Here is a 17,833-nt window from a genome sequence, read left to right on the forward strand (position 1 = left end):
ATTTTCAATCGTGAAATCAACTTTATAATTATTTTTAAGTTTAATAGTTGATTTTGAAGTGTGTGTTTGAATATCTATTACAATATTTTTTGGTTCATCACCTTTTTCTTTCATAAGGCGAGAGACTTCTGAAGATATTTGAGAAATCTCGTAAGCTCCAGGTGAAACGGTTATAGTTTTGTAGGCAGTGCCTGGATTATAACTAAACTTGTTGTTTTTCTCTGTGATATTAAAAAGGGTATTGTAAGTTTCCATTGACAACAAAGATGCCTCATATGAGGTAAGGGGGTCAAGTTGTAGTGGGTAAGGGAATGAAGCTGTGTAATCGCTCGTTGTGAAATTAAAACTAAGAATTGTGCTTCTCATCTTATTTAATATCTAATAAAATATCTTTGTATTGACATTTATTAATTATTTTCATATTCATCAACTGATCTAAAATGGCTGAGGATTCATTAAAACAATTGTTGTTTCCAGCCTTCTTACTACCTAACAACAATAATAGCCTATTAACTAATTGTGATGGGTCATTTGGAAGAAAACTAACACCCGAACCAAGCTTACTTAAAGCATCAATAATATGTTTCTCCTTCTCATTCTTCTTACTTTTACCAGCAACAGAAACTCCATAATCAAGTGCATTTAACAACTCAATATATACCCTATCTTCCTCTCTTTCCATATCAAGTGGTTCCTCAAAATATTTTGAACCGCTGAATCCAGGGTTTGTTAGAAGAAACATTAATCTTGGAGTTAATTTAACATTTGGTTGAGTAGAACTCAAGAACATCAATTCATCATTAAATATCAATACCTTTTCTTTCACAAGATGGAACACTGCTGGTTCTTCTGTTGGAATGAGACCTGCTCTGGTTTTTGAATCTGCCAAATATTCATTGTTTTGAAGAGCTTCCACAACATAATTAGGGGGTTGATTTACCTGCTCAAGTTTCCGAAATAATCCCTCGTCATCATATTCTAATTCACCAAGTTCTTGTTTTGTTATCTGACTAAAATCTTTGAGCATTTGAAGTTTTTTCGGAGTAAATTCTACCGTGGGAACTGTAGGGTGTTGAGTTTTCAAAAGTGGTTTAAAGAATTTCTCTTGTTTTCTTTCAAAGGCTTCTTCACCAGTTAGTTTCTGTTTCCGTTTCTTCTTTATCTCTTCCTGTTGTTTAACAACTTTTGAAACTAATTGTTGATGTTCCTTAAACTTTCTTTCTCTTTCTTCGGTATTCATTTAGTATTGAAAAATATCATTTAGTATCTCATCTTGTTTCACAACAATATATTTATATTTTCCAATCGTGTGTTTCATATAATTTTCAAATTCTTTTTTACTACATAACGTAGAGCAATTATCTCTCCAAAAATTATTTACATCTATTGAATTTAACTTAAATAAAATAAAAGTATTGGCATTGTTTCTTATTGAGCGTCGAGGGAGTTGAAAATATGATTGACTAAGATATATACAATTACAAGAAGAATGTCTCCCTCTTGTATAGTAGCTATCCATTACTGTTTGGTTTCTCTCATTAACACAATCATCAAAGATGACGAGGTTCTTTTTTGATTTATCTAAATCTTGAGGTGAAGGTATATCATCCGTATTATCACTGAGAATACAAGTTATGGGTTTCGATTTTGATTTCTGTGTATCACAAAATAATTGTATTATATCATCAATATTATAATCATTTAGTTTGTTTTGAAGTTTAAATGAACCGATAATGTCTTCCTTTTTAAGACCTGCATTAAAACCCTGTGAGAGTAGTTGATACTCGGGTTGAAAACTTGACTTTGTAAAAATTATTAAATTATCATAATCTAAAAAATTAGGACCAAGGAGCATCTTTAAAAGTAAACAGGTTTTTCCACATCCGCTTGAACCAACTATTAGACATCTCAATGAATTTGGAATGTTTTTATGGTTATTAAATTTTATCTTATTTTCCCAAACGGGTAAAAAATCATTCATTTATATATTTGGAAAACAAGTCATCTAACTTTTTTTGAGCTATTTTAGAAACTCTATATTTTATCCTGAGTTCGGGTTTAATTTCAAAATAATTCATTATTTTATTTATATAGTATCTTGTATTAACATTTCCATTAAAATTATTTTGAATAATAAATATCATTAAACCCTTATACATTTCTTCAATACAAATAGTCTCTTCCCTTGAAAGAAATGGTGTATTTATCATCACAATACTTAACATTCATCTCTCTTATTAATCTTATAAAGTAATTCATTTTTGGTTCTAATTTAAAAGAGTTATATATATTTTTATATTTTTTATTATCATTAATTAAAATTAAATCACAGAAAATACATTGTTTATATGAACCCTCATCATTAAGCCCTATTCTATCACAAGCCGGACAATTCTCTAATTTATCATATGGAGAGTCTGGAAATTCTAAATATCCTTCAGAACTTATCATATTTATATAGTAAATTTTTACTTAAACTAAACGCAAGTTTATTCATTAATAAATACAATGTTTCACAACACAAAAGACCAATTTCAATCTATTACCGAAGGTTCTATTGATTGTGTCAAAGATGTAAAGTTGAACAAAGATAAATATGGTAATTTTTGGGTTTATCCCGAATTAAATGATAATATTAGTCCATCAATTATGTTTAAAGGCCGCGGATTTTCTATTCCAGCTAAAAAATCGATAAAAGTCCATTTGGATCATGTCTCCCCCCTTCTAATGGCTATTTATGAAAAGATTGGTGAAAAATTGGACGCCACTTCTTTGGAACTTAATGATAAGACCATCAACTCAAGTAAAGGAGATGTATGTATATTTTTTAATAAAACAGATATTGATGTTAATAATAAAATCATAACCGGGGAGATGACATTTCGGTCAATGATAATTAAAGATTATTTGAAGATAACTTTTAATGTTAAAAATATTATTATCCAAAAGGATATTGAAAGAAAAATTATTGGGCTCGATGGAAATGTAATTTAGTTTAAGTAAAGTTTTCATATATAAATGGGGCACACAATTCAAAACACAATTGATTTCTTCAGCGGAATTCTCAGAGATCCTCTTGAAAAAACTGATACGTTATTGAGCCACTCTCCTCCAAGATATTTGGAAAGAAGCTCAATTAAAAATATATCTGATTTAAAATGGTCTGTTGGAGAGATTCATTTTCAGATGTGTAATAAAAAATTTATTAGTGTTGATACAATAATTATTGATCAAATTAAAAAAGCTTTCAATTTGCTAACCCTTAAACAAAAAACATTTTATGATAAAACTATGGGAGGGTCTTTTGGATTCACATTTATGAATAAAGTTAAAGATACTTGCGGCGGTTATTATTTAAAAGATTATGTTGACCATCTTATTGGTGAGATGGTTTATTGTAATTTTGAAGGCATCATGCATCTATCAAAAATTGAAATAGATCATAAGGAAAGAAATTTTACTTTAATGTTTAATTTAGACAAATTTATACGCTTGTATTCAGATCAACCAGTTCAACCATATCCCAAAGAAGAAAAAAGACAAACGGCTTATGATGATTATCAAGATTATTTGGAAGAAGAAAACTCTAAAAGAATTTTAAAAAAATATATAATTAAAAGTGGTTCGCTAGAAACATATACACGTCTTCATCCAAATTCACCTCTACCATCTGACTCTGAAGAATCAGACTATGAATTATAGCCCTATAAATATGAGTCAATACAGCAGTGAAGATTTTACTATTTCATTGAACTTGGATAATGATGATAGTATTTCATTGAACACAGATGATAGTTATGATACTAATAGTTTGTGCTCAAATGATAGTTATGAGAGTAGCTTTATTGATGACTCTGAGTATGATTCTGATAGCTTGTGCTCAAATGATGAATATGAGTCAAGCTTTATTGATGATGACACAACGAGTGATTTCTCGAGCTTCCTTGAATCTCAAAGTTCTGAGTCAGATTAAAAGTTGGCTTGGTGCCAAATGTGCGTGGCTTTAAGGAAAGATTCATAGTTAAATGAGTGTCAAAATCTCACAAGATTGTTCACCTATAAATATGGTTTATTGTGATACTTGCGAGAAGGAAGTAAAATATTATAAACAACATATTCTCACCGCAAAACATACATACAACATTCTAAATCAATTATCACCATTTCCTAAGAACAAAAAAAATTGTATTCACTGTAATAGAGATATCCTAAAGAAGGGGTTCAAAGCCCATCTTAAAACAAACAAACACTTGTCAAATTTAATCACTATTAAAAATACTGATGGAGCATTCAAAGGACATATCAGGATTCGAATCTTTAAATTCAAATCTCCTACACCAGAGTCTATAGTTGAAGCTGTAGAAATAGTTAAACCTGCTGTTCAAACGTTGATTGAAAAAACACTAAAAGAAATGAAACCACTTAAATTTTATATGGGAATAAAATTTGAAATGACAAGGGATACAGGAGAAATATTTAAACCATACATGAGAACAGAGCCACACTTTATTTCTTCATATCAAGATTTTAAAACATCAGGAGTCTATGGTGAACTTATTAAACAAGAGGAAAGTGTGGGTAATTCACTCGTAGGAAGTGGATTCACTATAGGAGAAATTATTTACATAGACATTCATATTCTTAAATCAGATCCTCTAAAAGCTTCTTCTTACATTGATTTACCCAGTGTTATCAAAAATAGAAAAGCAGTTATCAATATCAAAAATAAAGACAATAAATGTTTTCTCTGGTCTATTTTAGCACACTTACATCCTCCACATTTTCATGATGAAAGAGTATCTCATTATAAAAAATATGAGAATACATTAAATACGAAAGATCTAAAGTTTCCGATGACTTTAAATGATATTCCTAAATTTGAAAAGATGAATAATTTATCAGTTAATGTTTATGGTCTAACAGAAACAAACAACATTCAGGTTTTAAAGCTTTCTGACAATTGTAAACAAACTCATATTAATCTTCTATATTTTAATTCAGACGAAAATTCACATTATACATACATCAAAGATATTGCTAAATTAATAAAACCACAAGTCTGTAAGAGAACAAATAAAATATATATTTGTTTGCGTTGTCTTAACTTCTTCAATTCACAAGAAAGATTAGATAAACATTCAAATTATTGTGGAGAACATAAATCAACGGTAATCAATATGCCTAAAGAAGGCTCAAAGATCACATTCAAAGATGAAAATAAAAAGATCAAACATCCATTTGTTATATATGCTGATTTTGAAAGTATTTTAGAAAAAATTGATACTGCTTCTCAAGATCCAAAAGAATCATACACAAATAAATATCAAAAACATACTCCTTGTGGTTTTTGTTATTATATCAAATCATCCGTTGGTGATAAATATAACAAGTTAGAGATGTATAGAGGCTCAAATACCCCAGAGGAGTTTGTGAAACGACTAGAAAAAGACTGTGTTCGATTAACCAAGATAATGAGAGAAACCAATAAACCAATGTCCTTGACGAGTAAAGAAAAAAGAGAATTTAGACAACCAAAGGCTGCCTGTCATATTTGTGAGGAAAAAATTGGTGAAGGTCTAAAGGTTAGAGATCATTGTCATCTCACTGGTAAATATAGAGGTCCGGCTCATCAAAGTTGTAATATTAATTATCAACTCCCCTCTTTCATTCCTGTCTTTCTTCATAACAACGCCCATTATGATACACATCTATTTATCAAGGAACTCTCAAAGACTTCTGGAAGTATCTCAGCAATTCCAAACACGGATCAGAAATACATTTCATTCACAAAAACAATTCACACATCTCCTATTACTCATATCAGATTTCTTGATACATTTAAATTCATGGCAAGTCCATTGGTTAACTTGGTTCAAAATCTAAAAGAGTTTCCATGTCTTTCAGAGTATTTTTTAGATAAAGATTTTCTAACACAAAAGGGAATTTACCCCTATGACTATATGGACTCATTTGAGAGATTCAATGAAACACAACTTCCTTCAAAAGAAAATTTCTATAACAAATTAAACAACAGTAATATATCTGATAAAGATTATGTACACGCACAAAATGTTTGGGAAAAATATAACATCAAGAATCTTGGCGAGTATCATGATTTGTATCTCAAAACTGATGTCCTTTTATTGGCCGATGTATTTGAAGCCTTTAGATCTGTTTGTCGCACTGGATATGGATTGGATCCTGCTCACTACTACACAGCACCTGGATTGGCCTGGAGTGCGATGTTGAAAATGACAAAACAAGATTTGGATTTGATAACCGATGTTGATATGCTTTTGATGATTGAAAAGGCAAAGAGAGGAGGAATTTCACAAGTCTGTTCAAAGAGATACGCAAAAGCAAATAACAAATATCTTCCAAATTATGATTCAACGAAAGAGAGTTCTTACTTGATGTACTATGACGCAAACAACCTGTATGGCTGGGCAATGTCTCAGGCTCTTCCTTATGGAAAACTTAGATGGGTAAAGGAAAAAGATTACAAAAAGGTTTTACAAGATGTATGTATCTCTACACAAAAAGAATTGGATGATTCAAAGGTTGGTTATTATTTTGAAATTGATTTAAAATATCCAGAGGAACTCCATAACCTACACAAAGATCTCCCATTTGCTTGTGAGAAAGAAAGTCCAAAGAAGGAGTGGTTAAGTGATTATCAACGATCATTTAATATAGGTGAATCAACAGAAAAATTACTTACTACATTATATAACAAGAAAAATTATGTTCTACACCAAAGAAATTTGCGACAATATTTATCAAAAGGTCTAAGAGTAGAGAAGATCCATAGGGTTCTAAAGTTCAATCAAAGTCATTGGTTAAGGGGGTACATTGATTTCAATACACAAAGAAGAACAGAGTCAAAAACCGATTTTGAGAAAGACTTTTATAAATTGATGAATAATGCGGCCTTTGGTAAGACCATGGAGAATGTGAGGAAAAGACAAAATATCAGACTATCAACATCTTGGGAACAAGCATCAAAATTAATTAATAGACCGAGTTTTACTAGAGCTGAGGTCTTTACTGAGAACTTTTGTGCGATCCATTTGGTTAAAGAGAGTATTGAAATGAACAAACCTATTTATATTGGAACAACAATTCTTGATTTATCAAAGTCATTAATGTATGATTACTTTTATAATAACTTGAGGAAGAAATATCAAAATGATGTTAATCTACTTTATATGGATACAGATAGTTTTATTTTGCAAATTAATACTGATGATGTTTATTCAGACATGAAAAAGGACATTAATATCTATGACACTAGTAATTACAGCCCAGAGAGTGAGTTGTTCTCCTCCAAAAATAAAAAGGTGATTGGAAAGTTTAAGGATGAATTAGGAGGAAATGTCATGAGTGAATTTGTGGGATTGAGGTCTAAGGCTTATGCTTATAAATATATTGTGAATAACGTTGAAAAAACTGATAAGAAGTTAAAAGGCATAAAGAAAAATGTCATAAAAGAAACAATAAACTTTAAGGATTATTATAACTGTTTAACAACAAAGAAAGAAGAGTTTAGAAAGATTAATGGAATAAGAAGTTATAAACATCAATTATATTCAGAAGAGATAAATAAGAAAGCATTGGGGGCTTTTGATGATAAGAGGTTTATTTTAGAAAATGGAATTGATAGTCTCCCTTATGGATATATAAGTATATAAGTGATAAGATATACATAAGTGATAAGTTAATGGGGTTAGGGATTTTAAGGGCTACCGCCTCCTTTTTTACTATTATATAAATGATAGAACCAAGTACCAACCAGACTAAAGAGTGGAGGTGTAATCAACCTTGGTATATAAATGGAAAACATAATGAATGTGAAAAATATCAAATAGGTATAATTGAAAAGGCAACTGGTAAAAAAGTTCACAAAACAAATAAGAGAATTAATTTAAATACCGGTGAATTGGGTAAAAAAGATGGAAATATTTTTGAGTGGACGGAAAACTTTGATGGTTGTCAGGAAAATATATACTTTAATTTAAAAATGGTATGTGGCACTGGAGGCGCTCAAACAAGAACATTGAGGGAGGTTTACCATTTTATCTTAGCTCAGTTAAAATATCTTAATAAAGAACCAAACTCAAACATATTTTTTGTTAATGTATTAGACGGTGAGGAGAGTTGTAGGAGAATTAAATTATTTCCCACGCATAAACAAATATTTGTCGGGTCGATGTTTGAGTGGGTTATATTCACCAGAGTAAAAGGTTCATAAGGTCAGAAGGATCCCACAACTTTCCAGTTGGGACTTGTGTGTATATGTGAACCCCTAACCTTCACCCAATCCCATCCCTAGCTCAATTAAAATATATTCATTATGTATTAACCCAAGTAGATTAATTGACTCATGGTCCAAAAGGATCACAGGTTCACACTAGAGATCTGTGAACCCCTATCCCTCACACATACACAAAAGTTTAACCTCAACTTTAGTTGGGGTTTAACTTATGTGTATGTGTGAGTCATAATAATATACAGCCCCCAACCCAATCCCATCCCTAGCTCAATTAAAATATATTCATTATGTATTGGCCCAAGTAGATCAATTGGCTCATGGTTCAAAAGGCCCATAAGGTCAGAAGGATCACACAACTTTCCAGTTGGGACTTGTGTGTGAGTGGGTCATAATAATATACAACCCCCAACCTTCACATTAGAGATCTGAGACAACCCCAAACCTTCACATTCGTGAAGGTTAGGGGTTGTCTCAGATCTCTAATGTGAAGGTTAGGGGTTGTTCCAAGTAGATCAATTGGCTCATGGTTCATAAGGTTAAAGGGCCCATAGTCTTTTGGATTAATAGGGGTGTTTTCCCAAATAGGGGTAAACGACATTAGATAGGGATTTCCCATGTTAAACGGGCTGTCCCAGAAGCAACATTATTACCCTACTCGCGTGCGCGCGCACACACACACACACACACACACACACACACACACACACACACACACACACACACACACACACACACACACACACCTACCTACCATTAGAACACACACACATCCATTGATTTTTGGAGGTGGATACTTTGAGACCTGGTAGGTTTCTGTTCCATCCCCTGAAGCCCACAAATGTCGTTTGTTCTTTTTTTCAGGTTAGAAGTTTGACTGTCGCGGTCTAAATGAGGTTTCTGCTGTTTAATTGTCATTATGCTGTCCATACAACTTCGACCTTTAAAGTGTGAAAGGTGTTGTTATAAACCTGACTTTCCCAGGAACATCAGTTTGATGGTCAGGATGAAGCCATGACGCTGTCGTTGCAGAATGCATATTCCTTATTTGAAAGGTTGCTTTGCATCAACAGCACTCTTCAAATGTTTGTTTTATACATTTGCATTTTCCACCAAAACCCTCTCAAGAGGTCCGTCACATGAAACTAAAACACTGGTATTTTCCCCATGTCCGTCTGTTTTACAGTATCAGCGAATATATATAAAAAAATAACCACCTTTCGAGGCCATTTTTCCCCGCAAAGCAGGGGTTGGCCTTTTTCGGAACCGTGGTTGTTGTTGTTTTTTGGTTCCCTTTTTGAAGCAATGTTTTACGGCCGGATGCCCTTCCTGACGCCAACCCTTTTTGCCGCCTTTAACGACAAACAGGGAATTACCAGCAAGCTGGTACTCAATTAGCCGACCTCGGAAGGATGACAGGCTGAGTCAACCCCCCTGGCGTTAGATTCAGCGATCGCCCGGGATTCGAACCCAGGATCCTAGGATCCTAAGCTGGTACCCTGGCCGCTAGCCCAACACCAGAGCGAATGCAGGATAATATTGTGAATCATTTAAAATTAATGTGACGTTTTAATTTGAAGATTGTTTTTGAATGCTTTTGTCAAAGGCAAATACGTTTTAACTAAAAGAATATGATTGTGCTTTGGGTGTGCCGTGGTTTGGTTCTAAGTGACCGATGTCACCTCATTCGCCGAACTCTGTGGCCTTGAGTTCATCTGGCAATTTTAGCTTCGTCATGGTTTATTTGATTTCAGAACCAAATGTTTGAACGAACGGTTGATTCTCTACATTGGTTATTACCTGTTGCATCGCAGGTGAGGTGGTGACCAAGTACATTTACCTTGTTTCTTTCCAGCACGTGTCGGTTTTCTTTCATACGCCTACATTTTTACACATTTCTTCATGTATGCTTTATTTTGGAATGAGGAACGAGATATTCTAATTGCAGTTATGAAAATGCAATTGACTTTAACAGTGATTTTTGAGCAAGGAAGAAATGTCCCAACTTGTACAAATCAAAAGGAATGTAAAACGGGGAGGATATGTAAGAACCACAGGCTTGACCAGTTTGATTTCCCAAATGGTTGTTGTCAGATTTTCAGCAGCTTAGACGATGTGTACTCTGTTTATACCAGTGGGATATGCAAAACTCTCCCACTGATGCAAAACCCACAGCTCTTACCCCCTTCTCTCTCTCTCCCTCTCTCCCTCTCCCTCTCTCTCCCTCTCTCCCTCTCTCCCTCTCTTCCTCCGTCTCTCTCTCTCTCCTCCTCCGTCTCTCTCTCTCTCTCTCTCTCTCTCTCTCTCTCTCTCCCTCTCTCTCTCTCTCCCTCTCTCTCTCTCTCTCTCTTCCTCCGTCTCTCTCTCTCTCTCTTCCTCCGTCTCTCTCTCTTCCTCCGTCTCTCTCTCTTCCTCCGTCTCTCTCTCTTCCTCCGTCTCTGTCTTCCTCTCTCTCTCTCTCTCTCTCTCTTCCTCCGTCTCTCTCTCTCTCTTCCTCCGTCTCTCTCTGTCTCTCTCCGTCTCTCTCTCTCTCTTCCTCCGTCTCTCTCTGTCTCTCTCCGTCTCTCTCTGTCTCTCTCCATCTCTCTCCGTCTCTCTCTGTCTCTCTCTGTCTCTCTCCGTCTCTCTCTGTCTCTCTCCGTCTCTCTCTGTCTCTCTCCGTCTCTCTCTCCGTCTCTCTCTGTCTCTCTCTGTCTCTCTCCGTCTCTCTCCGTCTCTCTCCGTCTCTCTCCGTCTCTCTCCGTCTCTCTCTGTCTCTCTCTGTCTCTCTCCGTCTCTCTCCGTCTCTCTCTGTCTCTCTCCGTCTCTCTCTGTCTTCCTCTGTGTCTTCCTCCCTCTTCCTTTTTCCTTTTTCTCTCCCTCTTCCTCCATCTCTTTTTCTCTCCCTCTTCCTCTCCATCTCTTTTTCTCTCCCTCTTCCTCTCCATCTCTTTTTCTCTCCCGCTTCCTCTCCATCTCTTTTTCTCTCCCTCTTCCTCTCCATCTCTTTTTCTCTCCCTCTTCCTCTCCATCTCTTTTTCTCTCTGTGTCTTTCTCTCCATCTCTTTTTCTCTCTGTGTCTTTCTCTCCATCTCTTTTTCTCTCTGTGTCTTTCTCTCCATCTCTTTTTCTCTCTGTGTCTTTCTCTCCATCTCTTTTTCTCTCTGTGTCTTTCTCTCCATCTCTTTTTCTCTCTGTCTTTCTCTCCATCTCTTTTCCTCTCTGTGTCTTTCTCTCCATCTCTCCCTTTCCCTCTTCACTCTCAATCAGACCAAACAAATGACATTTTTAAAATTAAAAACTTCATTGTTTTTGTTTGCTTTACTTATTGTTTGAGGACATTTTTCATGGACCTGTGTCATACACGTGTGTTCAGATGTATATCACCAGAAGACAACGGAAACCTGTGCTACCGTGTATGTGGGTGGTGTGACTGCCGTGCTCCTTGAGGGATTAACACCGAACATTCAGTAGGTCCCTTGGGAAGGGGCACTGCATTAGGGGGAACTTCTTGTAATGTGACTGTCTTGTTCACATAATCAGCTCTTTAGCTGTTTTGAATGCTTGTGAGAGTATTCATTTGTTCTTCATACATGAGTGGATTGCAATGTGCTACTTCTTTTTATCCTCTTTTCCAAAACAACTTTATAAATTCAATTTTTGAAACGAATTTATTTTTTTCTAAGTTTATATTGATTATTACAATCGCCACCAGAGGTTGGTGGACTGTGGAGGTTATGTTTCACACCTGTATGTTTGCCTGGCTGTTTAGTATTCCGTGAACAAGTTATCTCAAAAGTTGTTTACGGATTCAGATGAAATTTGGTGGACAGCTTAGGTGTGTGACAAGGACAAATTGATTCGATTATGGTGAAGATCCAGATCCGAATACCATAATTACCCCACGCATACGAAGCCAAAAGCGAGGTTAAGCAATTGGTTAATGTCCGTCCGTCCGTCTTATCAGTTTATGACCCAGGAACAACTTATTTAAATCAAATATTATATTTTGAACACAAAAGGGAACAGGAATAGGAAGACAAGTCTGTCATTTTACCGAACTTCGTCTCTGGATTCGTCCCGATCGCGCATGCGCAAAGAGGAGTGGGATAATATGATTATAAAGCGCGGCGTTACGCGCGCTGCTTGTGAGCAAGGAGGAAGCGGACAAGCGGTAACATATAAACGTCTTTATTGTAAGACTACACTGTAACACTGTACTCCTCCGGGCTGGTCGCCCGGGGTATATCATGAGGCCACGCCTACCCCTCGGGCGTGGCCACCGCCCACTTGGTGCGTGGAATGATGTCACCACGCCAGTGGGCTTTTGTGTCCGCCACACGCGCCCCCCCAGAATTCCCGCGCACCTGGAGGGCCAGTTTGCGGGGCAGACGAATGACCCGGCCGAAGCGCCCCCTGGCGATCGGCGGCGTCCGGGGTGCAGGGATGCCAGGTGGGATGCCCCTGGCTGCCCCTGGGATGGGTGCAGGACCGGGGGGCGGCGTGGCGGCGGGGCTGGGCGGTGCCGGGGGTCCGCCCGCAGGAGGGCGGCCCCGACGTGGGGGTCGGGCCACTGGCGGTGGATGGTCCACATCGAGGTGGGCCGGCTTGAGGCGGTCTACCGAAACGCGGTCAGGAGTACCGCCGATGTCCAGGGTGAAGTGCTTCGCCCCGGTCTCCAGCACGCGGAAAGGCCCGTCGTACGGGGGCCGCAGTGGTGTCCGATGGGCATCGTGGCGGACGAAGACGTACTCCGCCGTGCGAAGCTCCGGGGCGACGTGCGTCGGTGGGTGCCCGTGGCATGCCGTTGGCACCGGGGCGAACCTCTGGGCGGTCTCTTGCAGAGCGGAGCGCTGCTGTGCCGCGGACCATGGTGCCGTGGAGTCGGGGAGGAACTCGCCCGGCACCCGCAGCGGTTGCCCGAAGACCAACTCCGCCGCGGATGCGCGCAGGTCCTCCTTGGGCGCCGTCCGGAGGCCCAGCAGGACCCAGGGGAGCCTGTCGACCCAGCCGCCGTCGCGGAGGGTGGCCCGGAGCGCGGCCTTCAATGAGCGGTGAAATCGCTCACACAGGCCGTTAGCCTGGGGGTGGTAGGCCGTGGTTCGGTGCAGCCGGACCCCGAGCCCCTGCGCAACCGCCCCCCAAAGCTCCGAGGTGAACTGGGGGCCGCGGTCGGATGAGATGTCTGAGGGGGCGCCGAACCGGGCGACCCAGGTGGCGATGAAAGCCTGCGCGACATCGGCCGCCGTTGTCGACGCCAAGGGCACGGCCTCCGGCCACCGGGTGGTGCGGTCCACCATGGTGAGGACGTGGGTGAAACCCCGCGAGGGGGGCAGAGGTCCCACCAGGTCCACGTGGACGTGGTCAAACCGGCGTTCCGGCACCGTGAACGGGGCCAACGGGGCCTGGGTGTGCCGGTGCACCTTGGCGCGCTGGCACGCGAGGCATGTCCTGGCCCAGCCGCGGACGGCCTTCCGGAGGCCATGCCAGACGAACTTGTCGGCGATCAGCCTTTGGGAGGCCCTCGCGCCCGGGTGGGACAGGCCGTGGATGGCGTCAAACACCTGGCGCTGCCAGCCCGCGGGCACAATGGGGCGAGGACGCCCGAGGGAGACGTCGCACAAGAGGGCCGCGCCCGCGCCGTCGAACGGCACCTCGGTGACGCGGAGGCCCGTGACGGCGGTCCGCAAGGCCTGGACGTCGGGGTCAGCGGCCTGGTCCGCGGCCATCCGGGCATAGTCGATGCCGAGGTGGACTGCGTGGGCGACGGCCCGGGAAAGGCAATCCGCCACCGGGTTGTCCTTCCCCGCGACGTGCTGGATGTCCGTCGTGTACTCGGACACGGCCGAGAGGTGACGCTGCTGCCGGGCCGACCACGGCTCGGTGACCTTGCCCATCGCGAAGATCAGCGGCTTGTGGTCGACGAAGGCAGTGAACGCCCGGCCCTCGAGCAGATGGCGGAAGTGCCTGACCGCCAAGTGAAGTCCGAGCAACTCGCGGTCGAAGGTACTGTAACGGCGTTCGGGCGGGCGAAGCTGCCGGCTAAAGAATGCCAGCGGTTGCCAAGCTCCACGCACCCATTGCTCGTGCACCGCGCCCACCGCGTAGTCCGAGGCATCGGTGGTGAGGGCGATCGGTGCATCGGGCGCCGGGTGCGCGAGCATGGTGGCGTTAGCCAAGGCGAGCTTCGCGCCCGTGAACGCCGTGTCCATCTGCTCGGTCCAGGTAACGTCGCCTTTGCCCGGCTTACCTCGGAGAGCTTCGTGCAGGGGGCGCAGGAGCTGGGCGATACGGGGCAGGAACCGATGGTAAAAGTTCACCATGCCCAGGAACTCCTGCAGCCCTCTGATCGTGCGGGGGCGCGGAAACCCCTTCACCGCCTCCACCTTGGCCGGCAGGGGGACGGCTCCGTGCCTGGTGACACGGTGCCCCAGAAAATCGATTGTGGCGGCGCCGAACCGGCACTTTGCGGGGTTCACAATCAGGCCATGCTGGCCCAGGCGTTCGAAGAGCGTGCGGAGGTGGCGTAGGTGCTCTTCGCGGGACGCGCTGGCGACGAGGATATCGTCCAGGTAGACGTAGACAAAATCCAAGTCGCGCAGGACGCTGTCCATCAGTCGCTGGAACGCCTGAGCCGCATTCTTCAGACCGAAGGGCATGCGCAGGAACTCGAAGAGTCCGAATGGCGTGATGACCGCCGTCTTCGGGACGTCCTCCGGCCTGACGGGGACCTGATGGTAGCCGCGTATGAGGTCCACCTTCGAGAAGAAGGACCTGCCCGCCAAACGGGCGGAAAAGTCCTGAATGTGGGGGACGGGGTAGCGGTCGGGAGTCGTGGCGTCATTGAGACGGCGATAGTCCCCGCACGGTCGCCATCCCCCGCCGGGCTTCGGCACGATGTGCAGCGGCGACGCCCAAGCGCTCTCTGAGCGCCGAACGATGCCGAGTCGCTCCAGGGTAGCGAACTCCGCTTTTGCCACCGCCAGCTTCGTCGGCTCGAGGCGGCGTGCCCGGGCGTAGACCGGTGGCCCGACGGTGGGGATGTGATGGGCCACCCCGTGCTTGACGGCCCCCGCCGAGAAGGTGGGCCGCGTGAGGGCCGGGAAGCCGGCGAGGAGGCGGGTGAATGCGTCCGCTGCCGGAAGCGTACAGACCAACGTGGCCGGAACCGAATCGTTCGGCAAGCCGCTTGGCAAGCCGCTCGTTGAGCTGGGCAACGCACATGCGAGCGAGCTGAACGTCTCGGCCTGGACAAGCCGTCTGCGCTTGACGTCGACCAGGAGCCCATTAGCGCACAGGAAGTCCGCGCCAAGCAGTGCCATGGGCACGTCGGCGGTGACGAACGTCCATCGGAAAACCTGCCCTCCAAACCGCAGAGAGAGGCAGCGTTTTCCGTACGTACGGATGGGCATCCCGTTCGCGGCAAGCAGCGCGGGGCCCCCACCCGCGGCGTGCTTGTCTGACGTGCCGGCGGGAATGACACTCACCTGTGCTCCCGTGTCGCACAGGTAACGGCGCCCGGAGAAGGTGTCCGTTATGAACAGCAGGCTGCTCGAACGGCCGGCGCTCATCGCCACAATTGAGCGCCGGCCCGGGCGTTTCCCGACCCGTTGAAGGAGCACGGCGGATGACACCGCCGAGCTTCGTGGCCGAACTTGGCGTGGAACCAGCACCAGGTGGTGGAGCTGGAGGAGCGCGGCTGGCTCCGCCAGGCCGGTGGAGTCGACGGGTTTCCCCGCGGTGGCGGTTTTCGCCGCGGCGGTGGGCGGGGCGTGGCGGCGTTCACGAGGTGCGTATCAGCATGCTGCTGAAACTCAGCGTGCTGTAGAAGATGATGCTGTGGAACAGCAGCGTCGAAGGCCGTGACGGCCACGCCAACGCTCGCCCGCGTGTCCGAAGCGGCGAAGTACTTGTCCGCCTCGGCCGCCAATGCTCGGGGTTCCGTTAGCCCGGTCCCGGCCAACGCGAGGCGAACCTGCGCTGGAAGTTGGCGACGGAAAAGCGCCCGGAATAGCGAACCGGGGGCTTCGTCGCCCAACAGTGACAGCATATGGTCCATTCGGACCGACGGGCGCGTCTCACCGAGCTCGGGGAGATCCAGGAGGCGGTCGGCCCGTGCGTCGTCCGTGAGGCTGAACGTGGCTAGGAGTAGCCGCTTGAGTGCCTCGTACTTGTGGCCGTCCGGTGGGTGGCGAAGGACGGACACAACTGGAGCGGCCGTGCCGGGCCCGAGGGAGGCGACGACGTGGCAGTAGCGCGTGTCATCGCCGGTGAGGTGCCGAAGCTGAAATTGGGCTTCGGCCTGGACGAACCAGACTTCGGCCTGAGCCTCCCAAAATTCCGGAAGTTTGACGAAGGCGGCCATGGCGATGGCGTCGCGTGTGGAAGGATCGCTCCGGCAGATCCAACGTCGAGGGTCACCAGTAAAGCGCGGCGTTACGCGCGCTGCTTGTGAGCAAGGAGGAAGCGGACAAGCGGTAACATATAAACGTCTTTATTGTAAGACTACACTGTAACACTGTACTCCTCCGGGCTGGTCGCCCGGGGTATATCATGAGGCCACGCCTACCCCTCGGGCGTGGCCATCGCCCACTTGGTGCGTGGAATGATGTCACCACGCCAGTGGGCTTTTGTGTCCACCACAATTACTCTTTCTCTTTGCCTGACGGTCCAACAAAATTGAAAATCATTCCAAACAAGAAACTTACTACTTGTTTTTAAGTACGTCTTGAATGAGACAAACAGGCACAAATAACTAATGTAACGTGTTTGACAGGGTGATGTAATAGACACTGGGTGAAACGGTGGTAAAACCCGGAATTTATTTGTACACTTTAAGCCTTTATTTAAATTTATTTACATACTTTAGCAATGCAGAACACAAATTGCCTTCATAATGCTTCCAAGAATCTCCAGTTTGGCAGTACTTGGACATGTTATATTAGGGTGGTGTACAACACTTTCAATAGCGCTAAACTTCTGGATTTTTTTTAAACGATCTTGACAATGAACATTTTATTAAAATTTAAGTATATACTTGAATATTGCACCTGGTATCGTGTTCTATTAATTCTCTAGTTTTTCAAGTGATTCTTCACCATTGAGCGATAGGGCCAAAAATGATATACAGCACAATATCTCAAAGTTATGGACAGATTTGCATGAAACTTGGTGGACAGGTTGGGTGTGTGACTCGGACAAATTGATTCGATTTTGGTGAAGATTTGGATTGGGATACGAGAATTTTTTTTTTTTTTTTGTGATTCTTCACCTTGAGAGATTAGGCCAAAATGGTATATAGCACGATATTTCAAAAATTTGTGGACCGATTATGACAAAACTTGGTGGACGAGTTGGGTGTGTGACTCGGACAAATTGATTCGATTTTGGTGAAGATTTGGATTGGGATACGAGAATTTGTTTTTTTTTTGTGATTCTTCACCTTGAGAGATTAGGCCAAAATGGTATATAGCACGATATTTCAAAAATTTGTGGACCGATTATGACAAAACTTGGTGGACGAGTTGGGTGTGTGACTCGGACAAATTGATTCGATTTTGGTGAAGATTTGGATTGGGATACGAG

At 43.1% G+C, this 17,833-nt stretch overlaps 1 protein-coding gene across 1 annotated transcript in view; it reads left to right on the forward strand.

Annotated features, from left to right (window-relative positions):
• Positions 1-17,833, forward strand: part of BLTP1 (bridge-like lipid transfer protein family member 1) — a 282,755-nt gene that overhangs the window by 134,786 nt on the left and 130,136 nt on the right. The window contains exon 37 of the mRNA XM_078766129.1: positions 11,625-11,718. Within this exon, the coding sequence (XP_078622255.1) occupies positions 11,625-11,718 (94 nt within the window). The remainder of the gene's footprint in view (positions 1-11,624; positions 11,719-17,833) is intronic.

This window comes from Myxine glutinosa, chromosome 12 (assembly GCF_964187855.1).
Source record: "Myxine glutinosa chromosome 12, kmMyxGlut1.1, whole genome shotgun sequence".
NCBI classification, from domain to species: domain Eukaryota; kingdom Metazoa; phylum Chordata; class Myxini; order Myxiniformes; family Myxinidae; genus Myxine; species Myxine glutinosa.